General features: G+C 50.9%; 6 protein-coding genes across 6 annotated transcripts; 5 read left to right on the top strand and 1 right to left on the bottom strand.

Moving 5' to 3' along the window:
- Positions 1-155: 155 nt before the first annotated feature.
- Positions 156-1,454, top strand: KY384_001236 (uncharacterized protein; the record flags this gene model as incomplete). Its single annotated transcript, XM_044809767.1, has 4 exons — positions 156-404; positions 463-639; positions 691-811; positions 874-1,454. 4 exons carry the CDS (start codon positions 156-158, stop codon positions 1,452-1,454), a joined length of 1,128 nt encoding a protein of 375 aa, XP_044673674.1.
- Positions 1,455-3,312: 1,858 nt separating this feature from the next.
- Positions 3,313-4,443, top strand: KY384_001237 (uncharacterized protein; the record flags this gene model as incomplete). The annotated part of the gene is made up of 2 exons (XM_044809768.1): positions 3,313-3,664; positions 3,731-4,443. The coding sequence occupies 2 exons, from the start codon at positions 3,313-3,315 to the stop codon at positions 4,441-4,443; spliced, it is 1,065 nt and encodes a 354-aa protein (XP_044673675.1).
- Positions 4,444-5,170: 727 nt separating this feature from the next.
- KY384_001238 (uncharacterized protein) lies at positions 5,171-7,543 on the top strand (the record flags this gene model as incomplete). Its single annotated transcript, XM_044809769.1, has 3 exons — positions 5,171-5,768; positions 5,872-6,113; positions 6,170-7,543. The coding sequence occupies 3 exons, from the start codon at positions 5,171-5,173 to the stop codon at positions 7,541-7,543; spliced, it is 2,214 nt and encodes a 737-aa protein (XP_044673676.1).
- Positions 7,544-9,048: 1,505 nt separating this feature from the next.
- On the bottom strand, positions 9,049-10,678 carry KY384_001239 (uncharacterized protein; the record flags this gene model as incomplete). Its single annotated transcript, XM_044809770.1, has 2 exons — positions 9,049-10,174; positions 10,221-10,678. The coding sequence occupies 2 exons, from the start codon at positions 10,676-10,678 to the stop codon at positions 9,049-9,051; spliced, it is 1,584 nt and encodes a 527-aa protein (XP_044673677.1).
- Positions 10,679-11,592: 914 nt separating this feature from the next.
- On the top strand, positions 11,593-12,345 carry KY384_001240 (uncharacterized protein; the record flags this gene model as incomplete). The annotated part of the gene is made up of 2 exons (XM_044809771.1): positions 11,593-11,894; positions 11,973-12,345. The coding sequence occupies 2 exons, from the start codon at positions 11,593-11,595 to the stop codon at positions 12,343-12,345; spliced, it is 675 nt and encodes a 224-aa protein (XP_044673678.1).
- Positions 12,346-12,479: 134 nt separating this feature from the next.
- On the top strand, positions 12,480-16,176 carry KY384_001241 (uncharacterized protein; the record flags this gene model as incomplete). The annotated part of the gene is made up of 4 exons (XM_044809772.1): positions 12,480-12,545; positions 12,672-13,262; positions 13,322-14,015; positions 14,120-16,176. 4 exons carry the CDS (start codon positions 12,480-12,482, stop codon positions 16,174-16,176), a joined length of 3,408 nt encoding a protein of 1,135 aa, XP_044673679.1.
- Positions 16,177-16,825: the final 649 nt, after the last annotated feature.

Genomic DNA, 16,825 nt, shown 5'->3' on the forward strand with positions numbered 1-16,825 from the left:
AAGACAATATCAGAAATGTCTACATAAGAGGCCATGAACGGTATCATTCAAGCAGTGCAATTGCAATAACAATCAAGATATCTGGGATACCTTCAATCTATCAACAACTACCGAGATTCTCGATCAGTTGCAAAGACTACTCGACCTGAGCCAGCATGGTTATTCGCCTTGGTATCATCGGCCTCTCGGCCCACCCATCAGCATGGGCAACAATGGCTCACATCGGCCCTCTCAGCAAAGAACCTCTCTCGGACAAGTACCAGCTGACAGCTGTTGCCACCTCCTCACCCGACTCGGCGAAAGCAGCAGCCAAAGCCTTTGGGCTGCCAGAAGACAAGGCATACTCAAGCCTTGAGGCCATCGCACAGGACAAGGATGTTGACATGATTGTGGTGTCTGTCAGGGTACCACATCTCCACAGAAAGAGGCACACCTACCTTTCCACTGACCATAAATGCATAGGTGCCCATGCATCATCAACTTACCATGCCAGCTTTGAAGGCCGGCAAAGACGCGTTCGTCGAATGGCCGCTCGGCGCAAATCTTGCACAGGCCGAGGAGATGGCTGCGTTGGCGAAGCAGAAGGGGCTGAAGACTGCGGTCGGTCTTCAAGCCCGGGCAAATCCAGTCATTCAAAAGGTATGCGGAAAGCTTGAGAGACCGAAAGGCATTACTGAGTTTTGAGCCCAGGCTAAAGAGATAATCGATTCTGGAGCCCTGGGACGCGTCCTCACGACCAATTTTGTCGGTACAACAACTCGTTTCATCAATTTGCCGGAGAAAGCCGTGTACGTGAACGATCCGAAGAGCGGTAAGTACTCGTAACATCCCTTCATAAGTAGATCATAAGTCAGGCAGCTTACTCATCGATAGGTGCTGATATCGTCTCGATCCCCATTCTTCACACGCTCGACGCGCTGTGCTACCTTCTTGGAGAATTCAAATGGCTTGCTGCAGCTCTCGAGAAGAAGTTCCCAGAAGTTCAGTTCACAAGGGCGGATGGCACCAAGACCGATCCTGTCCCATCTCGGTCTCACGATTCCGTCAACATCCAGGGTGAACTCGAAAGCGGGGCGCCCGTCTCGTTCGCATACCACGCCACCACGCGCGCAACACCCGATCACCTCACTTGGGTCATTTCAGGTGAGAAGGCATCGCTCAAGTTCGATGGCGATCATGCGACTGTGCAAATGGCGCAGACCAAATTGAGCTTGTATGAAGTACCCCAGGATGATGCTGCTGGGTTGTATGAGAAGAATGTGGCGGCACCATGGAAGGATATCGAAGTGGAGGCGAACATGGCCTTTGGAGGTGTGGGCGAGGTTTACCAGGCGTTCGCTGAGGGCGACGGGGGAAAGGGCATTGTGGTGGACTTTGAGGAGGCGGTCAAGAGGCATAGGTTGTTGGATGCAATCTTCAGGAGCGCTGAGAAGGGGACTAGGGAGACTTACTGAGACTGCTATCACCAGGCCTTAGCGAAGAAGGTTGCACATGTGGGTCTATGACATGTAACGGTGGGACGGCACGCTCCAGTTAGACAACCCTCATTCGAAATGCCGTCGATTGAGAGCACAAGTCCACCAAATTCATCTGATCACCCTTTGAGCGTTGCACTAAGCACGATATTGGGCGATCACGCCAGGCCAAGACGCGTAGATGATCCTCATACGCAAGCGGCTTATATCAATGACCGGATCGAGCAATAATAATGGATGCAGCACAGACTAACAAATACACCAAGTTATCAGGCTTGAAGTTGTTCCCACAACTGCCGTGGATGAGAATGCCCGAGCAATAAGCAGCACGGACCAGCCAACGTCCAACCTCATGACTTGTAGGCTGAGAAGGACTTCAGCTCCGGGCAGAAGTCGCCCGTCCCACCCTGCGATGTGTAAGCTCGTCAAAAGATCTAAGTGCGTACTCGCTATATGTCGTTGCCCCAAAAAGACCCTATCGTTCACCGACGAGCAGTCAAGAGAAAGGAGCACAGACCAAGTCGACAGAAAGTTGCTTGCAGGGAAAGACCAAGCCTTTTTCAAGCCATCGCCTTCCCCACAATTACGTGCCTTGCGACCAGTCCTTCGCTGCAATTGGAGCGCATGTAGATGGATCGATCTAGCTTCGCTTTGACTCGCACGCTCCCTTTCGGCAGAAGGCCTAAGATATCGATACCGGAGAATTTGCATCAATCACAAGGATCAGCCCCTGCCTCTTCCTCCTCCTTCCAGTCTGTGGTGTGCTGCATTGGCATCGCACTTGAGCAGATCGCCGCTGAAAGTGGATGGGAGAGGTATGGCTCGTCTCGTTTATCGGGCGTGCCTTCTCTGGTGCATGATGGTAAATTGCCTTTGACAACAAGCCGCGCCCGAGGACTTTATCGGTCCCAAGTAGTCGCAATCGACGAGTCTTCGAGAAGAACCTAAGAATTTAGGGGACAATTAGGTCGTTTAAGAAAAGGCTACGGCTTTGGGCTAATTTGCTTGGACAGTCGCTCTGCCCAATCATGGGGGGCTTCCCCATGAAATGTCAGAGGCAAAGTGGCCACACATCGGAGGATTTCACGCAAGACAGCGTTGCGGTTGGCGGATCTGCGCTGACGCAGGATTGAGGCCAAGAGGTGCCAAAGAAAGCAGTGGCAGTAAGTTGAGAGACTTGACCTTTTTTTACGCTGATCCGAGTTCGCGCTAAATCTGCTCCAATGACTTCCCTGATGCGTTCATAGCACTGCATCTCCGACTCGAACCTACTCAACGCCTGCTCCACTGCGAACCTCCTCTTTTCCCTCCCACTACTATCCTCTACCATCAACCTCCCCTTCGCGACAATCGACTCCAGGATCTCCAACCTCGCAACATACCACCAACACCTTTATTGCGACCTCTTAATTTCCCTCGTTCTTCTTCCGACAGCGTTGGGGTCCGCCATGATCATACGACTGAGCACGAGAGCAGCATCAATCAAGCCATCCGACTGCCCTCAATCACACCGTCAGAGTGCTGATCCTCCCTCGCAATGAGTTACCAGCCTTCGCCTGGGCCAACTCATATGAATTACGTTGGTGGCACGCCCCCTCCCGATGGCGATAGAAATCTCGGCGCCGTGATAAATGGGGTAAATTGGGTCGTCTTCGCAGGAGCATGGATCATCGTCATATTGAGATCGGTGTCAAGAGTATGGCTGAGTCACAACTTTGGCTGGGACGACGCCTGCATGATATTGGCGCAGGTGAGTGAAGCCGCGAACAAGAATTCTTAGCGGGTGGATGCATGGGCTGACCAAGGGTCGCGGATGTAGGTTACCAATACAGTCGGCATGGGACTCGTCATGCTGCAAGTCGAATGGGGCCTTGGTCGACATCGGTATTACGCAAAGCAAGATCACTACATTGGTTTCCTCAAGTACAATTACTTCGACTGGTGCCAGGTCTTCGTCACCCTCTCGCTCTCCAAGATCGCAATCTGCCTCTTCCTACTACGAATATCCAAATTTGACCATTGGCGGAAGTTCCTTTACGGCGTCATCGCTTTTCTCCTCGGCACGCATATACCGATCCTTTTCATCTACATCTTTCAATGCCGGCCGGTCAACAAGGCCTGGAATGGTAACGTACATGGACAATGCTTCTCATTAGACGCTATATGGATATTGATAATAGTTCAAGGAGGTACGTGAGAGTCACCGACGTTCTCTAACCTGTGAAAACCAAGCTGATTCTTCGTGAACCGTCTAGTGTGCTCCATCCTCACGGACTTTGCTCTCGCGGCTACCCCTATCATCCTCATTCGCAACATGAAGTTACCTAAACGCCAAAAGATCGCTCTCAACCTCCTCATGGGCCTTGGTGTAATCACCGCTTTGGTCTGCATAGTACGAACTGTATTCTCTTACGAAACAAAAGCACACGACTTGACATGGCAGGGTATACCCAACGCGTTTGGTCGGATCTTTGAAATCAACCTGGGCATAATTGCAGCATGTATGCCAATGATGCGTCCACTATGGAACCATGGCAAGCGAAAATGGAGGGCACACTTCTTATTAGACAAATCAGCTACCCAGCGCACTCGGATGTCGCAGTTGCAGTGGTATCGCGCGCCATCTAGTCTACCGTGGTTCAAGAGAGTCAGGAGACACTTCCAGTTCCCTCTGAGGCCTGTGACCTCACAAACGAGCTCCGCGCAATCAATCAATCGCACTCCAAACTCTTTCAACGAGAAAGTGGTCTTGCCACCTCCACACCCAAATGTCACGAAACCTCGGGCGAAGTCTGCATGGCCACAGGAGTACGAGCGTCCCGAGAACGCGACGTGGGCGAAAGATGTGGATGAGCCAAAAATGAGCCAGAGTATCGACTTGCCTCTGCAGGGGGCGAGGAAAAGCGATTGGGAAAGAGATCCAGAGTGGGGGGCATTCGATTTCAGCTTTCACAGGGATGACCCGTGAGGAGCTTGTTATACGAGCATGATATCACGGAGTTATGTGTAACACGGTCATGAAAATATGTAGATACCTGGAGATATGGGACGGTATTTGGGCTTGACCGGCATAGCGAGGAGTGTATGACGGACCATTCTATAAACTAATGAACCTCTTGACATTCAGGTGGCAACCTTTCGTGGTTGCGTGCAGCAAACCGCAAGGGAAATACGCCCGAAAGACTTTAATGTGTGAGAATGCTTTCTTGTGTCTATGCTAATCTTCCCATGGCCAGCGATTGCTGTACGACCGTCAACCAATAACACTTTCCTCTCAAATCGCGCTCATCTGCGCTCGCCACACTCAATCCCACTTGCCACACTTTGTCGCGATTGACACCCTCAATCTTGGACAAGTGTCACCATCTGGAAATGATGGCAGGGTGGGGTTTGGATGGGATATTCGAACTCAACCAACGCGCTGTTCATCCATCGCACCTACCCATCTGCAGCAACTACCCATTGTTTGGCCTCTTCGTTTGCTTCTTCCTCGCTTCCCTGCAGCATCCATGAACAGGACTGCATGCTCCCGACAGCAGATTGTTGGATAAGTATTTCCATGCTGGCTGTTGGAAAAGCTGTGATCAAGTGACAGTTGAACTCCTCTTTTGCTTGCTGACAGACGACACATGAGGAACGCGCCTTCCTAGCAACATTGCCCGAGATTGTCTGGTACTGTGCAACGCCACGTCTCCATGCCAACCTACACCAATAATCGAGGCCGTGCGAACCACTCACACGCCCTCAGGTACTTTGGGCGACAGGCAGGAGCATCGTCGACGAGACAACAGGAAGCAGCTACATTCTCCCACATCCAGATCCTATCCAGGCCAGCCTCTGAGTACAACGAACCCGGAGACGACAACTCCAGTGAGGCGTTCATATCCAGGCCATCGTTGTCGCGCGAAGTTGAAGCCGGCATGTCAACCATTCGCCCGACTCAGGATACGCTAGCAAACATGCCTTCTGGGATGTCTTTTGCCCAGAAAGCCAGAGCAGCCGAACTCCATGCGGCGAGATCTCGCAAAGCAGCACAGGAGGCAGAAGACCATGTGCCGGATTTGGGACCCGTAAGTCTGGGAGCGTTCAAGTTCACCAAGCGCCTCACCACGCGCGCCAAAAGTCAAAAAGCCGACGGCTCTGATGACAAGGAACAGAACCCACAACCTTTTCCAGACAATCCACCACAGGTCTCTCTACCGCCTACTACGGCTGTTCGCCCCAGCTCTACCTCTACCATTCGCAGTGCGTATGAGCGACACCTGCAAGAGCAGGCTGCAGCTGCAGCCCAGCGTACTTTGACACCTGTGTTACTCTCGAATTTGCAACACAGTCCACCTGTTTCTGAGATTTCGTCGGCCGCCAATATCAACCCCCTTCGGTGTCTGCTAATCAGTTCGAGCAACCTATGAATATGATGAGTCGACGCCCCAGCTACCAGCCCTACGGCAGCAACCAAAACTTGAGCACCCCAGCGTCTCATGTCACCTCTCGTCAATCGTCCGTGATGACACACCCGAGTCAGAAGCAGCCATCAGATTTTGGTGGCTCTTCAGCAAGTGGACATGCCTTTGGCTCGATAGAAAATGGTGGCGCGTACATGCAGAGACAGACCAGTGGCTCAGCCAACCAGTCCAGGTAGGACACAATTCCTACACCACTTCCGCCTTGCTAATTGATTTAGTGCATACGAGATTGACGATCCATTTGTCAACCAGACATTTGTGCCAAACTTTGATGGTTACTCCGGCCAACAGTCAACACTTCCTCAACGCGCGAGTGTACGCATGCCACCTGCTGTCAAAGGCACGCTCGACCAACAGTACCGCTTCCCTCAAGCACATGAGGTGGGGGGTATCAAATCTGCTGAGCCCAGTCCTCATGTCCGACGTCCGTCACTCGCTGGTCAAGTGTCAAAACGACCCGAAGATTATGCAGAGATGCGTGCGATGAATGATCCTAAGGCGGTCACTAAGATCCTCACAAGAGATCCTCATCCATACACGGGATTCACCGCACCCAGTACCAAGCCATCGATGTCGAAAGCGGAAATGCTCATGCAAAATCTCGAGAGGCTGACGAGCGAGAAGAGTGGACCTAATACTGGCAGGACCGTGCTGTACGATCCAGTGGCACAGCACTCATCGCGCAACGCGTCGGATCAAGATCTCTCGAAAACCCTCCATCCTACCACTAATCGCATCCCTCAGCCGTTGGATCTCACCAATGCTGGAGGTCCGGGACTCTACACGACGGGCAACGACAGCCTCAACACCAGCTCGACAATCGGCCCTGCCACAGCCCGTTATGCCCCTCTCCCCTACTCTCCACAATACATCGCAGAACAGGAAGAGAAGGAACCTGAACCCGAAGACGACGCCATCCCCATGTCCGCGAATGAATACATGGCCGCCCTCGCGCATCCACGCTCCCCAACCCAAGAAGAAAAAGACGCCGAACTCATCGCCTGGTTCACAAACAAGCCTGCAGACCACGCCTACGTCCACGATGTCCTCGAGCGCCAGGCCCAACGCCTCGGCATCTTAGTCGCCGGCGCCTCCACTCCACCACAACAGCGCACCGTCCTCGCGCCTATCGGCAGCGGGCGTAAAACTTCCTCCTCCTCCCTCTCCCGTCACCCTACGGCCTCCTCTACCCCCACTTTCACCAATACGAACACGCCGGGCTACAATGCTGCAGGACAAGCGAAGCAAGCTGCAAATCAGCAGAAGGCTACGCACGATCTGATGGCTGGAGCGCTGAGTAGTCTGAGGATTCATGCGAGTAATGATAGGGGAGCGTCTGGGGCTGGGGCTGGGGAGGGAGGGGATAGGCAGGGGAATCCCTTCACGAGGTATAAGCAGCCGCCTGCGTGGTGTATTGATGATAAGAGTGAGAAGGGCCGGAGGAGCTTTTTGGGTGATGTGGAGTGGAATCCTCCCCGACGCGTGGGGAGGGATCCGAGGTATCCGGTTGTTTATCATGAGGGGCGGGCTACTTACTTTGAGGATGTTGGTGGTGTTGGAGGAGGAGGAGGGGGGAGTGGGGGAAGGGGCTGGGCGAGATAGAATGTGGGAGGGAGATGGGTACTCTGAAGTGGGCGGGGGATGAAGGCACGTACACTGGATGGAACGGGACGGAACAGGAAGGTGGAGTAAGGATGCTGTGATGTCGTGTTCGTTATGACTGACTGCCTGGCTAGATGGCTGGATGTATGCTCCGCTGCTTGCTCTTCAATTTCAAAGGAGAGAATGGGCTTGGGCTGATGCCGCGTATATATCTGGCAAGGGACGTATTTGATAGGAGGTGGGATGAATGTGGTCCTCGGTGCATGGATGGATGGATGGATGGACGGATGGGATGGATGGATGCACGGAAGATCATGATCGCTTGTGTACGTACTGGAATTCTTTGTCTCGTGGATGGATGAAAGGATGGATGGAGGGATGGAGGGATGGATGGATGTGACTGTACGTACGTACGTATAAATGAGAAAATTAAACAATGAGAGGATATGCTGCGAGCTGCGTGAAGGTGTTAAATGTCGTTGTGAACTGCCGTGTGCTTTGATTTCATAAGGAATTAATATGGCTTATTGGGGAAGGTGGGGTGGGGAGGGGTGGGGAGAGGCCAGAGTAGGGACGCGTGGTAGAGGTTTATGAAAGACTTGTAGGGGACGGAAGGGTGGCGTGAGGGAAGGGCATGAGAGGAGGGGAGGGAGGTGAGTATATGCACGGGTATAGCAGGTGTGAGGAAAGAGTATGGCTGTTCGTTCGTAGGAAGGGGAAAGGTGGATTGGAGAGGGGGTGGATGGCTCTTTATACTGTTCTTGTAGAGGGAGAGAGGGAGGGGGGCGGACGGATATGGCTGTTGGCGTGCGGGGAGGGGCGTGGGTACTGGGGATTGGGATGCGAATATGAGTGAGGGTGGAGGAGGGTGGAGGGGGTGGAGGGGAGGGTTTGAGGCGATAGTGGAGGCACGGACATGTTGACAGCGTTACTGTGGCGAGTCGCGAGTATGTGAAAGCACATTGAGCATCTGATTGTAAGTAGGGTCGCAATAGATGGGTTGGTGTGATTGTTCCTGAATAAGGATACGTGAAGGTGTCTTTTAACTCGAGATTCTTGCATTCAGATCTATATCTCCTCCGTATCCCAACGCGTAAGCAGATTAGTATAGTACATGAATGTGAACACATTATACCTCGCATCGCACCCTTTTCCCCCGTTCCTCCTTCCCTTCGCTGACGCCTTTCGAAATTATCCTCCGCCCGTGCCGGGGTAAAATATGGTCTACTGGAAATGTTCTATTTTTGTGAGCAAGATCCCAAGATGTGTCCTTGTCCTTGCCCCTTTCCTTTTCCGTATCCTATGGCATGGTTGGTGATGACAGAACGCCGGTGCTATGCGAGTGAATATAGTGATTGTAGCGGAATGAAGAATCGAGATCTAGTAGGAAGATTCGTCACAGAAGGTCGCCAAGAGATGTGCCTCTCGGACGCGCGGCCAGGAGGTGGTTGGCGTCAGTAGGCGACACCATGCGGCGAATTCCCTCCATAGGAAACCGGCCACGGTTACCGCTGCGCCTTGGCTTCCTGCTGTGCCTGACCCTGGTCTTTGCCGGCCTGCTCGGTCTTCTCCTTACTGCCCTCAGCCTGGCCATCCGTGCTCTTGTCAGAGGCTTTGTCTGTCGATGCTTTTGCTCCTTGCGACGCTTGATCTGCACCAGCTTTGGTTTCGGCTGCTTTGTCCTTCGAATTTGCACCTGACTTGTCTTTCGTACCACCATCTTGCGAGCTGGCACCCGATCCACCGGTCGTCGCACCATTTTGCTGTTCTGTAGCTTGCTTGGCAGCTTGCTTTCTTCGATCTTCCTCCTCCTTTTTCTTTTGAGCTTCCTCTTCTTTCTTCTTCTGTTCTGCTTCCTTCTTCTTTTGCGCCTCTTCGGCATTGTGTACTGCGTCTTCGACGTCTTTCTTCGCATTGCGAACCGCGGCGTCTAGCTTGAGGACACCCTCCTTGAGTTTCTGCTTGTCGAAGGCGTCTTCTTCGATGACTTCGTGGAGCTCGCTCTCTGCTTCGCCAAGCTTATCAGGGATCTTGCCGCCGTCTTGCACGTATATGTCGTAATGCTCGTCTTTTACCTGGTTCTTAAAATCATCGGAACGTTGGAGCATCTCCGCCGCGCTTCGCAGCCGGGACCAGTAGGCTTCGATTTCTTCTGGGTAGGTAGTATTTTGCAAAGGAATGTTGATCTCTTCAGGCCTATGCTCGATCTTGTCTAACCACCGTCCCATTGCATCCGGCCGTGCACCGCCCATTCCGGGGAAATGAACTGACACGCTGCCCCTCATCACTTTCTCGCCATAGCCCTCATAGTATTCATCATAGACATTGAACCAATGTCTTGGTTGGTATATCCTGTGCTTCTTATTCTCTGGCTGGTCAAACATGTATCTCAAGGCGTCTTGCTCTTTGAAAGGTAGGTCGACTTCTGGTCGCAATCTTGGAAGCGCAATTGCATCGGAGATGAGTGTGATGCTCCATTCGCAGACACGAATGAGGAACACGCCCGCGTTGAATCCGATCCAGTCTCTTGAAACCAGCATGTTAATGTCATGGAACATGCCTTCATTGGGTGGTAGGAAGATGGTCCATGGTATCAGGTTATTCAGGTGTATGGTATCTGCATCGGTCCATCTGATGTATGTTAGCGCTGACGTGGACAGGAATGCGACGCGCGTACACTATCCATTCGGCTCTCTTGCCAAAGTCTTTGGTCATTTCGTTCACCATGATGGCCAGTAGATATAAGACTTTGTCGTAGATGCCAACGCCAAAGTCGCCGTGTCCGACAATATCGTTTCGCAGGAAATGGGTAGGATAGCCCCATTTGTCACCGTGCGCCAGATGTGTCCTCAAGCCTTTTTCGTACATCAAATCGAAATTGCCGCCGAATTGCATGCTGACTTGTACTATTTGGGGCGCACCCTCATGATTTTCGTCAAAAACGCCTTGATGCTGGAAATTGGAGGCATTGCTGTTGTAGAGGTGATCTGCCTTCAGGTCGCCGCCCTGCTGCTCCGTCTCTTGTTTTCTAGGAATGGAGAAACGCTGAGAAACGTCGCTCCGAAAGAGTAATATGAGGGGAATAAATAGGAGGAGAGGGAGGAAGAGGTATCGTGGCGAGGAGGTGACGATCATGATGGCAGGGGAGGTTCAAGGGGTGGATTTGGAGGTCCCGTCTTCACTCGTAAGCCTCTGTCCACTGTGGCCCGTGCAAGCTAGGCATGGTCAGGGAGGGTCGAGTTGATGGTGCTTTGGGAGTGAATGGTTTCTAGGTCGATGTTTCTGTTTCGTGAGGCTCTGTGGTGTTTCTTGAGGATTCTTCTCATGAGGAGATTGGAGAAAAGAGGCACGGCCACTGTGCCAAAGACAAATGTTTCGGCGCCTCAGCCCTGCGGGGAATTGAAAGGTACGCCCGCCGTGCTCAGATCTATCAAGCGTTTCCCAGAGCTAGGACGCCGCGAAATACGGAGAATTCCGTTGGGCCTCGACTCATTCGTGCGGGGGATTCCTACATCTACAGGCTTTACGCTCATCTGCAAATGTTTGAAGGAGGCTGTTTGAGAGTAGTGCCCCTGAAAGAAAGCTTTCGTGGCATCTTCAGCGCGCTCGAATTCCGCACCAGACTGCCGTCCCAGGGGTCCTCCTCCCAGAAATGCTGCTCGTTCTGTTTCGCTTACACCCGATATATGGTTGAAGCTTGACAGTGATCTAGTTGACTTCTTCACAGAAACCTGGCTGTATGAAGCAAGATGCACAAGTTATACTAGCTTCATTTACAGACGAGTTAGACCATGGCCACAGTTGGCCAGTTAGTCATTTTAGTCCTGCACTTGTCATGCAGGCAGCACACCCTCAGAATCCCTCAGCCTTGTGTGGCAGATCCTGTCGAAAAACACCAAAAACACAGGAAAGGCCCAAACACTGCTTATCGAAGTCAGGGCGCCACAATTGGTCTTTCTTGATGCAACGGGCCTGATATCACAGTAGAACTGCCTTGAGGCAGGCCAACATTCGATCTTCAGGCATGATTGGCGCAGAAGCCTGGAATCATGGCCTCTCAAACGGCCTTCGCTCCTCCCGATGCATGGACTAGGGCTGTTAATAGATTCACAGAGGACCTAGATGACGACGAGAAACACCTATTCTTTCAAGCCAGCCCGGAGACCATCCTCTACGAAGCGAGTGCGGCAGAAAAGACGCAGAAGAGTAAAACCCGGCATTTTCTTGAGAAGATTCAACCCTGCATTGAGTCGATTGAAGATTATGGGCGCGCGCTTGATGTCTTTGCCAATACCTATCCACTAGTGATGAGCCCATTATGGGGCAGTATTCGCATCGTACTCCATGTAAAGTCTCAAAGTCATTCCGTGTCAAGTTTGTTAATCTAATCAAATCAGCTTGCAAACGAAGCGAGTCATTACTTTGAAAGGATTGTGGAAATGTTTACCCAAATCAGCGACCTTTTGCCCCGTCTCCATGTCTATGAAGCGCTCTTCCCAGACCATGAGCGTTTAGTCCAAGCCCTTTCTTTGGTCTACAGTGATATCATCAACTTCTGTTCAGAGGCGAAGCATGCCCTTCGTAAACCCAAACGAGCTATGTTCGGGTCTAGCTGGAAGACTTTTAAGCGTCAATTTGGACACCGAATCGAAAGTTTCAATCGTCATCAGAGGTCGATCGATAAAGAAGTGGACGTCTCCCACATGATTGAATCTGCGAAGACGACGGACCAAATCCAAGCCAATCAGCTAGAGGTGGCTAAAGAGAGAAAAGGTCGAGACCCTCCGCGTCACGATTTTTGAGCGTCATCGTCTTAACGGGGTAATAGCGCAAGATGTATGGCAGACAATCGCCAGCTTATCAACTGTGAACTACACAGAGCAACTATCCAAATCAAGAGCTCAACGCCACGACGGCACTGGAGGCTGGATCATTCATGAAAATCTCTATAGGGAGTGGAAAGAGAACCCACACTCGACAGGTCTTTGTTGTTGCGGCATACGTAAGCAGACAATCTTGCTGACGTGCATCGTGAATTAAAATTCCCTATAGCTGGATCTGGCAAAACGGTCCTCACGTAAGTATATCTAAGATTGCGTTACGTATGCTGAACACGAACAGGTCGAAGATTATAGACGACCTCGCAAACGGAGACTCGGTCGCGAGGCCTGTAATCTACTATTATTACGAATATGAAGACAGACCAACGCTGGAAACCCGTAGTGTATACGGCACTTTACTAAAACAACTTTTCATTGACGGCCTTGTCCCGAATGGTATACTCGATGAATTTGTCGAGAAATGCGCAAGCGATCGCCATCCGCCTCACGATCAGTACCTCAGTAGGCTGCTGCTCAAGGTGGTCGAAGGCATAAGTAAACTTTTCGTCATCATCGACGGCCTTGATGAGTGCGATGAAAACAGCCAACAGACAGTATGTGACACTCTGAGCCTCTTTGCTGCCATCCCTACATCCGCTGTCAAAATACTAGTGACGTGTCGAAACGAAGAGCGTCCATTGAAATACCTGCAAAGCTTTCAGAAGCTCCAAATAACGCCGGCCGCAACATTTGAAGACATTCAGAGATTCATCACTGCAGAGGTAAAGACTAAAATTATGCGCCAAGAATTGACCCTTCGTAACCCAGCTTTGGAGCTTTATATTGTGGATGAGCTTACCGCCAAGGCGCAGGGAATGTCCGTCATTACCCCTGACATGGTGTACAGAAAGCTTGAACTCACTAGAAAAGGTTTTTGTGGGTTCATTTCCAAATCCAGGACCTATGCGAAGCAGCATCCGATTCTGCTATTCGAGAGATTCTTAAGAATCTGCCACGAGGGCTTGATCAGACATACTTGCGCATCATCAAGAAAATTGACAGCTCTATGAACAGAGACCTGGCGCGGATGACTTTGCGATGGGTCGCTATAGCAAGGCGACCCTTGAATATCGAAGAATTACAAGAAGCTGTAGCTTTTGATAAGGACGATAGGCATTGGGACGAGGACAAGATTCCAAACGGAGAGAAGTTGTTACAGGCATGTTATGGTCTTGTGATCCGAGATGAAGCTAACAAGGCTCATTACGCACATCACACTGTCCAACAATTTCTCACGAGCCCAGAATCTGAGGAAGACAATGTTCAATTGCCACTTTCTCACTATCTATGCTTCAAAGAAGACCTGGAACACATGGCGGCAGAAGTCTGTGTGACGTATCTTTGTTTCTCGGATTTTGAGTCCGCTTTGATAAAAAGTGAGGCAGAGAGAAGGGTCCTTGTTAATGACGTATTCAAACATGGAGGCCCAATCGCTATCCCAGCGGCACTGGGTCTCAGAAGGTCCCTCATCAAATTACCAATTAGACTTTTTGGTTCCTCCAACTTCAACATACCACAGGTAGATTTTGCACAGTATGCAAACCCCGCCCGTCTCCGTAAATGGCCTAGGCCGGACCTGCTCAAGAAATATGGTATGTATTGCCAGCAGCGCTGTGAAGATCAAGCCAGCTGGGCGTGCATTCTCTGTCAATTTCAGCCAAGATTTGTTCTGAGCTACATTGCTGATTGTAGTAAGCCCTTTTAGATTACATCGTACAATTCTGGCCATGGCATACAAATCCAGCATTACCAAGTATGCGACCGTTCGATACGCAAGAAACACGAACTTCTCGTACACGCCTCCCCACAATCCCTGAGAATCAAAGACCTTCGGCGAATCAAGTACAAACCATTGACCGGCTCTGGAATCTCATCTTCAACAAAACATTGACTTTCGAGGTCCGTCCTTGGGGACCAAATCAGCACTTTGGCCCATACGGGTGCAAAGGCTGTCCTGTTCCTAAAGATATCCAACGGCCTTCGCTGCCCTTTATGGCTTTGATCCATTGGGCAGCTGGGTTTGGTCATTTCAGGCTCTTGATGGCTCTAGGACCAGACCTCTCCCCACATTTACTACATGAAGAGTATCACCAGGAGACTCTTCTCATAGCTTGTAGACATGGCCATGAACGAATTGTCCTATTACTTTTGCAGTCATTTGATCACGACTTAGGAGATGGTAGAGCTATGTGGGAAGCTTGCGCTTACTCCCAGATTGGCTCCTTGGAATTACTTCTAAGGTACCATAAATCCTATGGAAAGCATTACTATCGCCCGTCTTATTACGTCCTATTGTCGAAGCATGGGAGTGAGAGGCTGACTTTGTTGCAATATGCTGCACAACAAGGCAGTAACGCGGTCTTTGAGCTGCTGATCTCTCAACTGGATGAATCTTATGCCCAAATGGATCAAGATTTTGGAAAGACTGAGCTTCGGTATGCGATAAAGGGTGGCAGTGTGGACATTGTCAACTTGATACTCAAAAGCCCAACGACATTACCGGTACAAGACCTTGTTTCCTATCAAATTGAGTACGGAGAAACCCCTCTGATACTCGCGTCTATGCTTAGAAACGCCCCAGTTGTGAGAGCCTTGTTGGCGGCTGGCGCACCAACAGAACGGACCTCCACAAGATTCTTGGATGTCCCGGTACAAGTCCAAAAATGGGTCCATGGAGGAATGCTACCGGCGTATGATTCGCGTTCTAACCCTAGTCCTGATTACAAAGGTGCGGCCGCTATCCATTTTGCGATTCACGAAAATAATGCAGATGTTTTACAATTGCTCCCCAATATCGAGCAGTCATGCAAATGTGTGGTGCGCCTTGCAGGACGAGAAGATTATTCCCTAGAATACATCGAATTACGACCCTTACACTTGGCTGCAGCGTATGGACGAACCGAATGCGCAGAGGTTTTACTAGCCAAAGGGGCGAATATTGATGTTCCGTGTGACGACGTGGGAATGACTCCGCTGCATTTTGCAGCCATGCGTAGTGGTCGTGAGCTTGTTGAAGCATTACTTCGTTACGATGCAGACTCACTGGCGGACGATCGCTTCGGGCATAAGCCACTTGGATACGCTATTTCTTCCGGAAACGCGAGTATCCTGGCTCTGCTGCTGGGAAAACTGAAAGACGAACAACGGCTGTCTGCAATGTTAGAACAAGATTCAGGTCTGCTATGTTCAGCCGTAATGTGGAACCATATTGAAGCTGTTAAACTTTTGAGCCAGGAGCTTGCGAATCCGAAAATCACAGACAGCCGGACTGTGGCATGGGAGATACGACGTTCACTGTCTGATGCAATTTCCAGTCCTCATGTTAAAGACGACATAATCAGAGTACTGGTCGGGGTTCAGCCCGAAATTCTTACCCACAATCACAAAATCGATGACCACGGAGATGAAACGTTTCTGGACCGGGCCGTTCTCAGTCAAAATGAAGCTCGGGTTAAACTCCTTCTGGAGCTGGGCGCGGGGGATAGATACCCTACAGTTGGCACCTATTTGCAATCAATGGTCCCGATAGCGCTTTCGCTTGCCATAGACAACGTGTCTCCCGCCTGCTGCAGCGTACTGCTTACCTCGAAAATGTACAAGCCACTCTCTTATGTCCGGAAGAATGCATACGACTACGCTAAGACCCTGTATCAGGAGCGAAAGCTTGCCTCTAGATTTAAAGGCAAGGCAGATCAGAGGCGCATTCTGGAGCTATTGAAAGAAGGCGTGGAGCACGACTGGGACCATATCTAGAACTCTCCGTAAAAGTGATCTGCTAGACTAGTCTACAAGGATTGATGTGGCGTCTCCCTCTATCCATATCGCGAATTTCGGCAACAAGCATTTTCGCAGTCAACGCATGTGCGATATAAAGTTTCCGGAAGACAGTTATGCGGACATGCTAGCACGACATAGCACTCTAATCAAGGCACCAGATCCTAAAAGCACTCATTTGGGACAAGGAAGCCCAAGACTTATGCTAGATAGATCAATCAACACCAGCCAGCCACCTAAAGTCTTCATCTTCCAACCCTCCATCCCAATCGCGGCTTCCTTGATATGTTCAACTACACAACCTCCAGATGACCTTACCATGCTTTTGCAACAATATCAACTCCTCCCCACCCCTCCCGGCACTTACCACCACTTCTCTACCTCTCTTACCCCGTCGCGATCCTCTTCACGGCGTTCGCATTTTCTACGCCGGGTCATCGCTACCTCAGTCTACACTGTGTTTGCAAACTAGAGTCCCGTATCCTGCCTGCTATAGCTTTCTCTATTTTTCCTACCTATTCCCGAGCACTTCCCACCCGCTCACCATCGTTGTAAACCCTAAGTTGTAGTGGAAGGGAGGGGAGGGGGTGGGGATCGTTTGGTAACTAGGAAGGAAGAATTTTCTTAG

Source organism: Bacidia gigantensis (assembly GCF_019456465.1).
Source record: "Bacidia gigantensis strain McMullin 20006 chromosome Unknown contig_125, whole genome shotgun sequence".
Classification (NCBI taxonomy): Eukaryota; Fungi; Ascomycota; class Lecanoromycetes; order Lecanorales; family Ramalinaceae; genus Bacidia; species Bacidia gigantensis.